The 15,994-nt window shown below is 40.5% G+C and overlaps 1 protein-coding gene across 1 annotated transcript; it reads right to left on the reverse strand.

Moving 5' to 3' along the window:
* Positions 1-601: 601 nt before the first annotated feature.
* Positions 602-14,172, reverse strand: LOC306978794 (uncharacterized protein). The gene is made up of 12 exons (XM_079577473.1): positions 13,781-14,172; positions 11,004-11,910; positions 9,594-9,774; positions 8,342-8,481; positions 6,033-6,598; positions 5,543-5,816; positions 5,265-5,460; positions 4,638-4,822; positions 4,350-4,445; positions 3,573-3,737; positions 3,417-3,510; positions 602-1,289 (listed from the first exon to the last, which is right to left on the reverse strand). Exons 2-12 carry the CDS (start codon positions 11,827-11,829, stop codon positions 1,226-1,228), a joined length of 2,787 nt encoding a protein of 928 aa, XP_079433599.1. The 5' UTR covers positions 11,830-11,910; positions 13,781-14,172; the 3' UTR covers positions 602-1,225.
* Positions 14,173-15,994: the final 1,822 nt, after the last annotated feature.

Raw genomic sequence — 15,994 nt, forward strand, 5'->3', positions numbered from 1 at the left:
AGGACTAAATTGGACAGAATTAGGCATTAATTGGTGGAAACCATGTCTAAACCAGGGAAAAAACATGCAACTTAAATGCATTACAAAAGCACAAATGAAAATATCTCAAATGTGTGTTGTATAAATTACCCTTTTGACTGTATAATGTCTTTAGAAAGAGAATGGACCCCCGGAAGAGTAGTCTTTGCGTTGGTAAAGACTAATGGGGCTCCTTAAATAAAGAAATAAAAACTGAGCAAGTCTAAAAATGCATATGGCCCCGAGTACCACCTGAAGGACAGTTTACCACAAATGTCCAACGATGTAGCCATAACATGTATGTTTGATACAGCGATAAAAGATACCGTTCCATTGCAATCATCGGGCCATTACTAACATAGCTTTTCACATGCATGCAAAGTGATGCTTCTTATAGAATGAAAACGAGACTCAGGAAACAGTGGTTAAGAAGAAGATATCACCATGGCAATTACGGTATAACAAACAAACAAACGAGACACCTATCAGGAAATTACTTTTTAAAGACACGATAAAACACATCATAGGTAGTTTTCACAATCATTCTTTTATTTTCCATCGTGGCCTATCCCGATGGTAGCACCACATATCCAATTTTGTATCAAAGATTTACTACTTCCAAGCGTACAACTGTCTAACTTCACATTATGTACAGTAGATTTATTGTATTCTTTACCTTAAACAAATGAGGAAACCGGCTCACCCCAAAAGCAAACACGTAAAATAGATTTATAGACATCTCCCTTTAAAACAATCTGCTTAATAAAAAAAATAGTTTCGTAATAATTTCTAATATTCCTTTCTATTATTCATTCACATGTAAACAGTGTGCTTCAGGTAAACATACAAAGTGGTTACAAGAACTCATCACAAGTTAGCTACGGACATTCACATTTAAAAATATGGCAATAAAATCAAGTAAGTCAAACTTTTTTTTTTTTTTCATTTAAAGTCTTTCTTTACATAGTAGTAGCCATCAGCACAGTCCAAAGGCAAAGTTTCAAGGAGGTGTTTAGTTTTGCATCAAGTTATTGATTTCATACAATAAAAGCCAGGAACATCATTCAAAAGAGCACTTGTGGTATTCCTGTGAAAATCACTTCTCGGAAAAAAATATTCAAACTCCTAGAAACAGCTCTTGTTCTTGATTGGCCTTTCCAAGTTCATGCACTCATTCCTCTGGTGCCGTTATGATTGTGAGATGTAATTATAGATCTGACAGCCCCTCTGCGTGTTCATTCAGCTCCATGGTGTAGTAGTCCAGAGGGCGCCTGAGAACAGAAACACACCTTTAGACAGGAGAAACTCAAAAGGAACGCGATTCCTCTTGAATATATGAGCCTACCTATTTAAGACTTATTGCTATTACAGTATTACAGTATATGGCGGAAAATAGTTATCACAATATCACTGATGTGCAGTGTTGGGGTCAACGTATTACAAATACCACAAATATATAACTTTTTTCAGAAACTAAGGAATATAACATATTACTTACACAAAATACACATTATACACATATTAGTCATTACATTTCAAGTATCTCGAGTTCCAAGAGCATTGAAATGAACAGAAAAAACTCCCCCCAAATAAAATGCAGCATGCCAGATCAAGTTGGACACTGGTGTGTAAGATCTGCAGTCTGTAGTCAAAACAAAAACACGAGAGAACAAAGGAAAAAGAAAATCTCCCTGCACTTTTGCTCAGTGGCATTATTACTATATTCAGTTTATATTTTGCCAAAAGTAACTCAAAAGTAACTCAAAGTAGTGCAACTAAATTTTTTAGAAACTTGCCCAACACTGCTGATGTGTTCCAGCTGAGATTTACACACCTTAACAAAATCTAAGTTATGAGTTTCCTAATTTAGTTCCAACGTAGCCTTGTTTTGGGGCTGATTTAGTGCTTTTTCAGAGACTTATTTTAGCACATTTTCAGAAAACAAACAAACAAATGGATTACTATATTTGTACATTTTGGAAAGTAATGTTTTGAAATGATTTAGTGCGAATCAGCGTGATGATTTGCACTAAATCATCAGCGCGTCAGACGGTTCACGCCTCCGCGTCGTCCAGTTATTTCTGATAATGGACACCTCGTCATGCATTATCCCTTACTTAACTACATACCATTACCAACCAAATTCAAAAGTGTCTCCTTTAAAGGGGCTAGATGCAAGTTAGTCATTTTATGCTCACTACTGCCACCTCAGGTCTTATGTGTAACTGCACCTTCTATATTAAGCTGGTGCATGACGGTACTTCGGACCCGAATTAACACCTTTCTGAGTGACAGTGCAGGATTTTAGAGGTATTTGTGGTGAACAGGTCTGAGCTCATTCTACAGGGGGATGAAAATACTTAGTTTTATCATTTTTAAACTCCGTATAGTCCCTTTAAGATGGGGATTACTCCGCTGGTTCCATTCATCAACAGATCAAATAGTGCAGCTCTGCATTTATATTTCCAACATTACATTACATTAATTCATTTAGTAATATAATTGATTCATATTGTCTTCCTGTTTGAGGTTTGTGAAGTAAAAGTGTGGTTGATGTGGACAGAGACTGGTGAAACTAATCGACAATGGTTAAATACTGTTTGTGCCTTAAAATGAGAATGAAACAAAACACAACTCAAAGTAGTTTTTTGACGACAAAACAAGGCAATGTAGTTAAATGCAATTTTGCATACCTCCTCTTAAACAAACACACGCTACCAAGAAGCCTTGATTATCGCCTCTGAACTCACTCATATCATGTAGAAATGTTTCCTTTCAGACGGTAATCATTTTATTTAGTGGCGGCCCATTATTACAGGCAGCCAGAGTGTAATAAAGAAATGATGCATTGTCAAGAGGAAATTTTGCAATGTTCTGTTAGGTTGAATATTATATCATTAATTGATTGCTCTATTTGTCTTTGTTTCCTACTCACACAGAGACACATTCTTTGATTATGTCTTGATGTCAGCAATCTGCACAAATAAGGAGAAGTCAATAGAGTTTAGGATCCAATGCAATAAACTGAACATAACCAAATCCCCCATTTTAGGCGGAACTGCCAAACATGTTACATGGACTAACATTAACTAAAACTATTAAAAAAAATAGAGAAAGGAGCCATGGAACAACTCAGTTTCCTGGTCTTTGCTGGTAAATAAACACATGACAGTGTCCAAATGCATTTATATTTGAAATCTCCATTAGCTACTTTATTAACGGAACACGGCAGGAACCTCAGAGATCTCAAAGCGCCATACTATAGTCCTAATTCATTCACTCCATACCAGCCACCTTACTGCCCACAGTCTTATTTAAATGTGGTGGCTCCAAGTGTACGTGTCATGACAACATCGTGTACTAACAACTGAAAAGAGGTCAGATTGAACTCTTCTTACCTTTTTCTGTAGAAATACGTAAAGAGAGCCACTCCAAGCGCTAGTAGCAGAAACACTGCTATTACAAGGCCAATCTGCAACCCCAGAGCGGACGCTGTGAAAAGAGCCCAGGTTTAGTCACAGACATTGATGATGGACAATGGCAGAAGTTTATACCTGTGCTCGTGTAGCGGTCAGTGGCGGGAGCTGAGCAGGTGTCTCCCCGTAACGGTGAGGGGTCCATGTGTGATGTCTGAATGATGAGGGTTTTCTGGTGGTTGGAAAGTGCCTGAATGTTACCCCATACTCGCAGCCAGCCAGACACACAGGAGAAGTTTGCCCCTTGAAGAGAAATCAACATTCATTTGAGCAGATTAGCACATTACTTTAACAGGTAAATAATTGGCAGAATTGTATCCATCGGTATCTCTGAAAATCAGTTACATTATTCTTGGCAGCTGGGAGTCTTGGTCTTGCAAGAATTTGCCAAGGGTTCTCTCTGTTTATGTGTCTTTTTCTAGTAAATGGCAATGTTTTTTGTGCGTCTGACCAGTGGATATTCAACACAAGCCGCCATTGTGGGATTAATGTTTAATGTTAAACATTAGGCCAGATCCACATTGTCCAATCATATCTTATAGCAAACGTTGCGACCAGACATTCTCCAGATCTCCTTCCATAAAAAGCAATGGAGCCTTCCCCTCGTGTGTTTGTTTGGACTGTGGTTGTAGGTGGAATAGCATTACTCAGATGTTTTATCTAAGATAAATTGTATCTCCATTGTAAGATCATTGCCATGGAGAAATTCACTTGTTACATTCAGCTCTTAAGAAAAAAACACTCAGAGTGTGGAAAAAAGAGATGTGGTAAAAAGTTAGGGGGTAAAAATAAAATAAACAGGCTATGAAAAAAGATGTTAGTAGTATTCAACACAGTATTTCAGTATTACTTTACCTTGAAGATATAAAGCAGATATGCCACAATGACACCTCTGCTCAAGATAGTCAGCCACTTCTGCTATCCTCTTTCCCTGAAGAAGGCTGCTACAGTCTGAAAGGTACAGTAGTTTCATTTTTTGTTTGGATAGTAGAATCAAACAAAAATCACAATTTGGGTAAAACATTTTTTTTAAACATTGTCAATTGTGCAAGAAAAATGAAGGATTGCAATGCTTCAGTCAAACTTGGATGAAGATAGAATAATCAGCTCATATGCAAAAAGGGACATGAACTTCGTACTGACCCCCAGAGTAGCCGTGCCAGTCTGTGGTCATGGGGCTGAGGCAGATGTCGATGTGGCTGGAGAAGGCAGCGCTGGGGCAGAGGTTGGCTCTTTGGGGCGTGGGGGAGGAGCTGGTCCAGGATGAAGGACTCCTGACCTCACAGCACGAACAGCGGCTCAAAGAAACTGGGCCATCTTCCACAGACCTGCACAAAACGATAGAAAACTAATGTGTTTGATGTTTTGTCAATGTTTTATCCCATATTACTGTTGGAGGCATTTTCACAGAACTGCAAGATTCAGAGCTGCAGAGCTATGGTAAATGAATGACACACTATCACAGAATTGTAACTATTGCCACCCACAATTTCACTGATTGGAATATTCATTTCCCCCCCGAGAGCTGCTGCTGATGAATACGAGCTAATGTGCCATCAAAATGACAGGTTTTGTTATTTCATTGTTTCATTCATTCATTCAAGATTTACTAAAAACACAGACAAAATTCACTGATGCATTTTAAAAAGTCTCTCTTTCATGGCAGAGCTGGAATCTTATATTTTACTTACAACAGCAGCAGCATATTGGTTTCTTCTATGTGAATCACTTTTACTTTTTCTATCTCTCTCTTTTTTACTGATGCATTACCTAAGAGCTGGAATAACATGTCTCCCTCTGGTGGTGGATAGAAAGGATAGCAGGTGTTGTCTTTCACTGAACACGAGCACATCTCTGAGGCTGGAGTTGGTCAAGGCAGTGCCAGCTCTGCACACACTAAACAGATCATAGCACAAAACCACCGCTCCCCGAATGGGCACCGCAGAGCCCTCTGGGAGGGTCTGATCTATGCAGGACAAAGAAGAAAAAGAATATGGAAAACCCAAATGGGTTAATAAATAACTTAGCAAAGATAGAAAATGTATCACCTGCCCCAGTGACATTCCCAACAATGTAAAACCCTTGTTGATCGATAAAGCCCGTCAAGGGAAGGGCTATGACGGTGCCACTGCGCTCGTGGTCAAACACCGAGAGGACCAGGCCCAGCAGGGATGTCATGGGAGGGCCTTGCAGCTCCACAAAGCCTCTCTGCAGGCTGTGATTGGTCCAGCGTCCACTGCTAACCTCACTGATGACCACACCCTCGGGAGGGGGAGAGGGGCGGGGACAGCTGTTCTCACGCAGCGGTGTCGGAGGAGCCACCTGGGAGGTTTAGAGCAATTCAGTCAATTCAAATATTTGCGCTTTATCTAATAGTTAAAAAACAAACAGTGTTGTGAAGACTGTACTTGCATCCTTGCACTGTAGTTTGATAATACATATTACAACCAAGTATAAAGTATTCAAAATGCTCCCTTTCCACTTAGGATGGAGGTAATTTAAGCAGCTGTTTGTTGAGATTTTGTATTTGATACTCACAGAGAAGGCAGAAAGGTCGAAGGCATACAGGCCTCTGCAGCGGCTCAGAGCTTCATCCCCAAGAAACACCTCAGGGTCCTCCAGCAGGGGGAGCTGTCCAGGAGTTAATGCTTTACTCAACTCCTGGGCTTCCATATCGGAGCCTCTCTGTCTGTACACCACTGCATCCAGCAGGCCTTTGGTGGGAATGCCCCTCTGTGCAGCTGACGGGGGGCCAAAGGGGCTGCGATACAATGCTACAGCATCTGGCCCGTTCTGGATGGTGTTTGGAGGCAGACGCAGCGATGGCGCAGGCACCAGTCTGTCACTGCCCAACAGAAAATAGCCCTTGGACGTAGTGAAGTGTCCACTAAGGCTGATCTCTCTGTAGGGTTTGTTGTTGTGTGCGCTGAACAGTAAAATCCAGATGCCCTGCAGTGAAACACGGCGGCCAGAGGGGTGCCACAGCTCGATGTACTCGCCATCCTCCGCTGAACCAGGTGTGTCTGTGTTGAGCTCGTTAATCAAGAAGTCACTGTTGCCCCAAGGCGGCAGGTGTGGGGGCGCATCAGTGCCACTCGGGTTCACTACAGCGGGCAACAAACCATAATAGGTGCTGTAGTTGAAACATATACAGCCAAATGGTACATGGGAAATCTTTATCGAACAGCATTAATCACAGTTTGCAGTAATAGCACAGCACTTATACTTATTATTGCACTTATATTGAATAGGGGAGAGCGGGGTGGGTTGGGTCATGGGGAGGGTTGGGTCTCACTATGTTTTAGAGCTAATAAGAGAGACAAGGCTAAAGTGAGAGGCCATGGTCATAGAGTGTGACGTCACTTACTGTTTATGGAAGCAAGATGGCAGCTAATGCTGAGCTAATGCCCGAAAGGTGAGTAAACCAAAGCAAAAAAACTAAATTATATTAACTTTTCTAAACGTTTGGTTGTAAAGTGTGAGTTAGCTTTCATACTGAAGAACTTGAGTTTCATTTCTCACCATGGGATGCAAATTAACCCAAGGCTACAATCCAGCGTGGGGTGTTTACATGCATGAATCCCATGTATGTTCATTAACATGTACTGTCCAAACCATATAAACAAGTAATAATATTTCCAGGATGAATAGTCATAATCCACAGACTAATTATGTATCTTAATCATTGACTAAATGTTTTTTGGCTGGAGGTGAAAAACCCTAAAATGGCTGATGGAGAGCCTTGGCTCAAATATTGTGGGAAGGGTTGGGTCACCCATGCCTTTCATCCTTGACACTCGATATACAAGTTTTGCTAAAGTCGCCAACTCTGAGGAGAGACTGAAGAAGTGTTGGATGGTCTGTTATTGTAAATCTTTTGTTGTTTGCTTGGTCTGACCCAACCCTCCCTGCCGGTCATAAGGAGGGTTGAGTATTATATATCGTTTCTATTGAATATTAAAGCCTCATGATTTAGAGAGTGTGCATACTTGAAAAAATTTTAGAAACCCATAGCGTAAATCTAAGAAATGTCTGATGTGACCCAACCCACCCCACTCTCCCCTACTGTGTTTGTTCTACTCTCTCAGAAATTAGTGTAGGTTGGTTTACTGTAGCATTTGAGACAAAGATGATAGCACATGAATTGAATTAGTTGATTATTGCTCTACATCACTTGTTGAATAATCATTTATCGATTTTTCACAAGAATGTGAATTTATCCGAAAAAAAATACATACATGTAAATACATGTTATTCACAAAGTGCTGTATGTTACCAAATACATGTGTCTGATTGGGCCCTATTCAAATGAGTCCTTCAGCATCATTGATTTAGATGCTACCTTGATCCAATACCAAAAAAAATGTTCCTTTGCCTTTTCACATAAAAGCTTCCTCCAAAACATCTCTTCCTGCCACTAATGGGAGTTTGATGCTTTTTCTTGTTACAGAAAATCGATCTGACAAAATTGTATCATTATGTATCATCCCTTTCATGTTAGCAGCATGTCCTATGGTCAAATGCAGTGGTGTCATTTGTCATAATGGTCTTTCTATGGAAACATTATGATGTGAGTCAGTGTGCAAGGCAACTTTATTTATGCCGTGCATTTCGTACACAAGGGAACTCAATGCACCTATGTGGTTGATTAGTCCCACTCACATAACTTTCAGAGGGTTTTTGATGAATAACAAGGTGCCAAGGAAAAAAAACAAAGCATTTGAGACCTCAGGAAAATGATAAAAAAATCAATATGTGAAGGTGCCACCGACTGTAAAATTCAGTAAATGTCCAATGTAGTTAAAAATATTTTGTCCCAAAGTCTGAAAACAGGTTTAAACACTTACCAGAGTTGTATGGACAGATCTTTGGCCAGGGGCACTGGTTCGGCTGCCCAGGCGTTTGAGGAGCTTCCCAAAAAACACCAGGGTCTCTCGCCCATGTAGCAACACCACATCGACTGAGATAGAAGCCCCCCTCTCTCAAACTGAGAAAATGACAAAACAAATCTAATTGCATTGACTATAAAATAGGTAAATAAGTAGGGAGGAAAAAGTAAGTACATCGTGTGGAATTTTTTACATTTCTGCCTAAATTGGTCATAAAATGTGGTCTGATCTTTATTAAAATCACAAGAATTATTAAAATGAGTGTACTTGAACTAATACCACTCAGACATTCACAAGAGAGTACACCGCCTGAATCTCGCTAAACTGCAGCAGTTTTGTAAAGAGGAAAGGTCCAAGATTCATCCTGATCGTTGTGAAGTACAATCTGTAAATACAGAAAAGCGGTTATTGCTGCAAAAGAAGGATCAGCCAGCTATTTAATACAAGGGTTCACTTACTTATTCCATGCATGTTGTGAATGTCTCAGGTCTTTCTGCAAAATATCTAGTTAAACTCGTGAATTAATTGTTCTATTGATGATATCACGTTGTCCAGGCCATGAGGCAACAATGCAGCCCCACATCATGATTCTCCCTGCACCAGACGTCACAGTGAGGATAGGGTTTTGATGTTGATGTGTTGTTCCATTTGTCTTCCACACATTATGTTGTGTGTTCCTCCCAAACTGTTCAACTTTGGTTTGTGAAAGAGCTCTTGGATGCTCCACAGCACTACTGGCAAAATATTCAGTGGACTGATGGACCCAAAGTTTAATATTTTGGGAGGAACACACAACGTCACATGTGGAGGACAAATGGGACAGCACATCAACATCAAAACTCGATGCTCACTTTGAAGCATGGAGCAGGAGAATCATGATGTGGGGCTGTTTTGTTGCTTCATGGCCTGGACAACATGATGTCATCAATAGAAAAATTAATTCACAAGTTAAACTAGAAATTTTGCAGTAAAGACCTGAGACATTCACAACAGCGTGGAATAAGTAGGTCAACCCTTGTATTAAATAGCTGGCTGATCCTTCTTTTGCAGCAATAATTGCGATCAGGATGAATCTTATTCCTCTTTACAAAATATGCAAAGACGTGGCTCTTTTTGACATTCTAATGCTAATGATTACAGAAGCTGGTGCACTTGAGATCATTTTGTGGTATTGTCCGTCATGGATTTCACACTGATCTAAACGTCTAACCTGTTGCTGAGTTGATAAGGCTGCCGTCCTGGGATAAGCGTCTCGGTGAGGTTGGCGCTTGGCCTGTTTCCAGGGCCAGCAAAGACAAATGCGTCCAGTGGTTGTACCTGACTCAGAGCACTGCCCACGGGGAACTCTCTGACTGTGCCGCTGTAAACGGCCACGGCCCCGGATTGGTCTCCTGAGAGGAAACCACACACTTATTAAAACAAGGTCAAAACAAAGAGAGAGTTAAAGTCATTGAGGTAAAAATGACAGACTACTCTACTACACTAAAACCTTCAAAACATTACTTTTAATACAAAATGCTATAAAAAATATTAATTTGGCTCCCTCTAGTATTATGAAAGATTACTGTTTTGCATTGCTGGAACAATTGGGCCGGGATCTTGGAGCTAGTTTACTTATTTAAATGATTTATATACAAGTTTGGTTGTCAGGTGGGAACTGAGAGTATCTCACAACGTGAATGATGAAAATGGTTTTGCTTGAAGAATGTGTCTTTTATCAAAAATTCCTTGTTTCTGATCTACAGATAGATTGTGGTAGGACTTTAAAGGAACAGGCCACTGCTTTTCCATACTGAGATATGTTCTTGCTTTAGTTTAGACGAGTTGATGCGTACCCCTAGTCATGGCTACATGAGTAGTTACACGGTCCACGGATAGATACACAAAATTAAACATGTCGCGCAGTAAAATCTTCGCTTTACTGCGCGGACGTCGAAGTGCTCCTAAGGTGTTATTACGCCTTACTATATAGTACCTGCTATAGAGTACCTGCTATCTGCTGAGACTGCAGCCCCTGCGACCCAGCCCCGGATAAAGCAGAAGAAAATGGATGGATGGATGGACAATATAGAACGCCTTTTTAGCTTAGAAAATCGACATGTTTAATTTTCTGTAACTATACTTGGATCATGTAACAACTCACGTAAAGATATTTAAATAGGGAAAACGTGGAAGAGCTTGGTCGCTTCTAACTTTACCCCCGTTTGGGTCCATAGAGGAGAGGAGGAGAGGCTAAATGCCAACAACATCTTTGGTCTTTTTAGATGATTGAGCGCATGCGTAAAGCCCAGACAGGTACGCATCAACTCATCTAAGCTCAGGTAAGAACATGTCTCAGTATGGAAAAACGGTAGCCTGTTCCTTTAACGGTAGATTGCGAGCCCATAAAGGTTGTGCACCCGTGCTACAGATAATGATAGTAATGATGATAATGATGAAGCAGTAAACCAGGCATTTTAAACCCTCATTATTTTGTGACACGTTGTACTGCATCAACATTTTAGACAGCCATAGTTGCAATGTTTCCTTTCATAACAATAGTAACTAAAAATCAACAGCCCAATATGGCATCACTAGTCATATTGGGTTACAGTATGTGCATGTGTTACTCTGGCCTCACCTTTCATATAGTTCTTGTCTATGGTGAGGGACACCAGTCCATTCCTTGAAATGCGCATATCAACGGACACGCTCACGCTCACTCGGTCCATCCTCCCGTCCAATACCACCAGCACCCAGGGCCCTGCACTGGGGGCCTCGGTCATCTCCACAAAGCCCTCAACCTGCCCCCCGCCCAGCCTTAACTCAGTAATCAGAGGCACAGTGGCTTGTGACGCAGGTGGGGTGCAGTTATTCCTCTGTCCTGGGGAGGGGAGAGAAACCTGAAATCCCCACCGGTCTTCGGACATTAAACACCTCTCGATAGACTCATCCCCATCGTGGGCCGTATCGTCTTCCACAAAAGCTGGTTCGCCTGGGGTCAGCATTTCCGCGAGGTACTCAGCCCCTCCGGATCTTCTGCTCATGTACACCACGGCGTCCACCAACCCCACTGCGGTGACGTTCATTTTCTCACCATAACGCGCTGCGCTGGAGTGGTAGATCGCAATAGCATCCGGGCCATTTTGTACAGTGTTAGGAGGCAGCAGGATAGCCGGTTTAGGCAACATGTCCACGGACCCAACCAGGAAGAAACCTCTATCATCTGTACTGTGTCCCTTCAGGTCCAGCACTTTGTAGGCTATATTCCCATTTCCGTTATAAAAAACGAGGGTGTACCCGTCCAGAGAAGCTCGCTGTCCACTGGTGTGGTACAGTTCCACAAACTCTGTGGTGTCCAGCCTGGGGTTGTCAGCGTTGATCTCGCTGATGATAAGGCACGGGTCACCAGTAACTGACACTATTAGGCAAAGGTACGCCACGAAGACCAGCGTGAACTCCATCATGTGCACCCTTGGATGAGGCGAAATGTTCGACACTTCAACTACAGAGTACAGAAGATGACTCAAGAACCTTCATTGAAGCTCCTGCCAAAAACACAATAATAAATGATTAAAGTACATCAGATGAAACACAGCTACACTGTTCATGCACTGAAAGGTTGATGTGGTGGAAGCAGGAGACATGGACAACCGTGTGCATTTCTGTGACTCTGATAAGGGCAAAAACTGAACTCCTAAACTGGTGGATAGGGACCCAAAAGTGGGCAGCAGGACCATTCTTTAATGGGTCATAGGACTATGCTCAAAATCACAGTTCATAGTTTTTTATAGCCTGCCAGAACTGTGTGAGATTATACTTTACTTTGACACTAAATATTCCCCAAAGTTACACCACTGACGAATCAAGTCTTAAACTACTGCTATTGGGATGTTCCTAGACAGATGTAGTCAGTATCTACATTATGTAAAATGTCTGAAGTCACTCAACAATAGGCAAAGCATATTAATCCCATCTAACAATGGCTAAACAGATATGCTGCTTCTCATTGAATATATTCATTCATAGCAGCAAAGGCATGAGGACATCACATCATATTTAACTGATATGATTCATCAGTTAAAAGTACAAGCGTCTTCATTTCACTGACTGAAGAGGATACTTTTGTATTAGTTAAATAATTAATAGCATTTTTATCTTTATTTAAACTTGGCATTTAGTGCAATTAGGGGTTAACTTCGATAGTGGTTTATGTGAAGAAATAACTTATTAAAACATATCTCTTTTCTGTTTTTTCCCTTTAATTTTCTTTAAAAATATGTGCCCCATACGAGTGCATGGGTGGATGTGTTTCATATATATTTGACACAGAAGTACAAGTGTTTTCTCCAATACTGCAATAGGCCTACTTCAGCTGACCTGTTGTTGTAACTAGAAACCAGAGGTGGGTACAGAAGCCAAAATATTTACTCAATAACGTTAGTTTAAAAATAATTCTATTCAAGTAGAAGTAAAAAAGTACTTTAGGAAAAAGTAGTGTGAGTAACTGAGTAAGTGATCGTAAAAGTCTGATTCATGTTTCATTAGTGAAATAAATTATGAGAAACAAAACATTAAATAATGTGGAAATTGCATGTATGTAAAACATAAAAAGGCATCATTATGAAGAACACAAAACACATCTCTTTTACCCGTCAAAATGAAGACTTTCTCACTGTGGCATGAGTTACAATGTTTTTACTCAAGTAATAGTACAGATACTTAATTTTAATATTACTCAAGTAGAAATAGAAAGTACTGTATAAAAAAACTGCTTGCTAAAGAGCAAATACTTCATAATGTTACTACATGTACTTAAATGTAACAGTACCCACCTCTGCTATAAACCATAGACAAACACCTCATTCCCAGCTATGTGACTAAACATGAGAGCGCAGCAGCTTCCCAAGAGGCAGAGAGTCATCATGAATGAGCCTTTTTATGAGCCATTTTTTTGTTCAGTGACACTGGAAAGGCACGTCTGCTGCATGATTCATGTTGCCTACTGTTGCGAAAGCCACTCCAGGCAGATGGAAACTTTGCAACAAGGCAAATCACTTATATCGGAAAACCCCCCAAACAAAAACAAAACAGAAATCTATTGCGATGTTGGCTTGGTTATGTGGGCCAGTAGCATTTAGCTCATCATTCAGAGTAGGCGCTATAAATGACAATTTGGCTGCAGGAGACTTTAATTGGATAACTAGTTAAATATCTGTGAATGCTTTGGAAATCAGTGCAGCTGCTCACACGAAGGCTGTAAAATGTGAAATAATGCATGAAATTTCCTCCCAATGCTCCATATCCTATTCCGATCACGGTTCGCCAGCAAAGCGTGCACCTCCGTCGAAAAAAGTGCTGTCAATGTGGCTTCTATCGCCGTCCCTCTGCGCCTCCGACACATGCGCCCTGACTTACCGCTGTGCTGGAGGGGGTTCTGCCTGGGATGCCTGTTGCGCGGTCCGAAGTCGGCAATACTTATTTTAGTGTAAAACGTGAGCTGACGTCGGGAATGACATTGATAAGGTGAAAGTTGCGCCCTCCGCCGCTCCCTTCATTGACAAAGCAGCACTTTCTTTCTCCCCACGGACTGTGGGCGGTCAGACTGACTGAGGGGGTGATGCCTGCCAGGGGAAGTGCTTTTTTTCCCCCTCCAAACTCCCCATTCAGCTCTGCGCAGCTGAATCAAAACACAAGGGAAACGCAGCGACAGCAACGCTCAGGCTCACGGTTAAAAAGCGGTCAGTGTGTGGCATTGATTTAAAAACAGTCCACTTCTTGTTAAAATGCCTGCATCAATGTCATTGTGGAGTAGAGTAGTTTTCCTGGAGGCCTGTCCAATAAACCCGCGAGTTAGACCTATGGGCCCCTGACCCCACTTTGTTAAAGGGGTAGGGGGGGCTTCACTGGTGACACTTCCCTATCAAGTCCCGCCCATGAAATCAGATTGTTTTAGAAGATAACTGAGATTGTTCTTGTGGTTTGTAGTCAAAGGTTAGACAACTGTTCTGCTTCTTTATTCCCTGTGCAATGTTATAAAGGGGCCAGATTAGGCCTATAGCACATGGGCTCAATTTATAAAAGAAAATCCAGAGGAAACAAAGGAATTAATAAATTCAATAAAAGAAAATTGTGAAGAAAGATAAGTTTATATCATAACATGCTTGACTCCTTCATGTGTATGTTCCACATGTAGGCTAAGTGTCAGTTTCCTCCTCTTTCTCATAGGTTTCATTTCTGCTCCAAAAACATCACAATGACTGGTTCAGGAATACAGAGGATGTGAGAGTGTATATTTCACCACATTCGTAAAGACTTACACTTCAGACTCACTTTACAGGAAGTTTGGGTCCTAAAACAAGAAGCCTATCTGTTAGGACAATTTTTAAGATTTTAATTTTGGTTGTGGTTTTTCCCCCACATGAGTCACAGGGCATTATTAGCCTTGAAACATCCTCTTTTGTAAGAAACAGAAGAAGAAGAAGAAGAAGAAGAAGAAGAAGAAGAAGAAGAAGAAGAAGAAGAAGAAGAAGAAGTGGCTGGCTCTGAAGAACTGGAAACATACACAACACATGATTATTAAAAGACTTTCATATAAAGACATTTCAATCTTCTGCCACATCAAGGAAAAGCTAAAACTTTTATTTGGGGTTTTTACAGAACATATATAAAAAAAAAACACATTGCAGATATTTGTAATTGTCATAATTTACCTTTCTGTTCCTTTCCATCACAGTGGCCTCAACAACTCTCCAGGATCAAGTGTTTTGCAGGTTTTCTGGTGAGAGAGTCCGTCAGCAGTGAAAACCCTCCAAACAATTGATCATAGAGGCCACTGTGATGGAAAGTAAAGGCGCCAAGCTGACCACCCATACAGCCATTGGGTCACTAAAAGGTCAAATAAGCACAAATAAAGTTTCATAATGCACCTTTAACATAGTCAGAGTATTTAACTTTGCAACAATGAAGTGAAGTAGTATACATGCAGCAGTTTCTTCTTAAAATTAACATTTAAGAGTCTATGAATACAACTTCAGATAAAATGTTCATTAAGATATTTTTTTCCTACTTTATTCTTATTTGATTTATCTATTTAGCTTTCTTCTTAATGTTTCTGTACATACTTTATCAGTTTCTCGATGGCTTCTCATCATTCACACAGTCACTTTTGCCTACAAGTGTAACTTCCCAAGACATGTCACATTTTACACCTTTGTGTGACTTTAGCCGCTTGTGTTGATTCATAGTTTCCGTAATAATGAAAGCAAAGATCAAGGACAAGGTTACTCAGACAAACATTGTTTATCTCTTTGAGTTGACAGTGGACATAATCCATCAGAAACCTTATTATTCTTGGATTTTTTTATGTTTAGGGATAAAGATATGACAAAGGCTCCTTTATTTGCCCCACTGTAGCCTTATTGTATTTGTTCACCTTTATACAGTGTAGTTATTTTCACTAATAGATAGACCTATTTCTGGGCATGTACCTACTTTTTTCTCCTGCAGCATGATAGCCTACAGCGAACAGCATTAAATAAATAAATACCCTTTCCATGTTTTGATTCCCAAGCTATGTGTATTTTATATATTGTTTTACTTTTATGTATTCATGAAAGTACATTATTTATT

Source organism: Gobius niger (assembly GCF_951799975.1).
Source record: "Gobius niger genome assembly, chromosome: 19".
Lineage (NCBI taxonomy): Eukaryota > Metazoa > Chordata > Actinopteri > Gobiiformes > Gobiidae > Gobius > Gobius niger.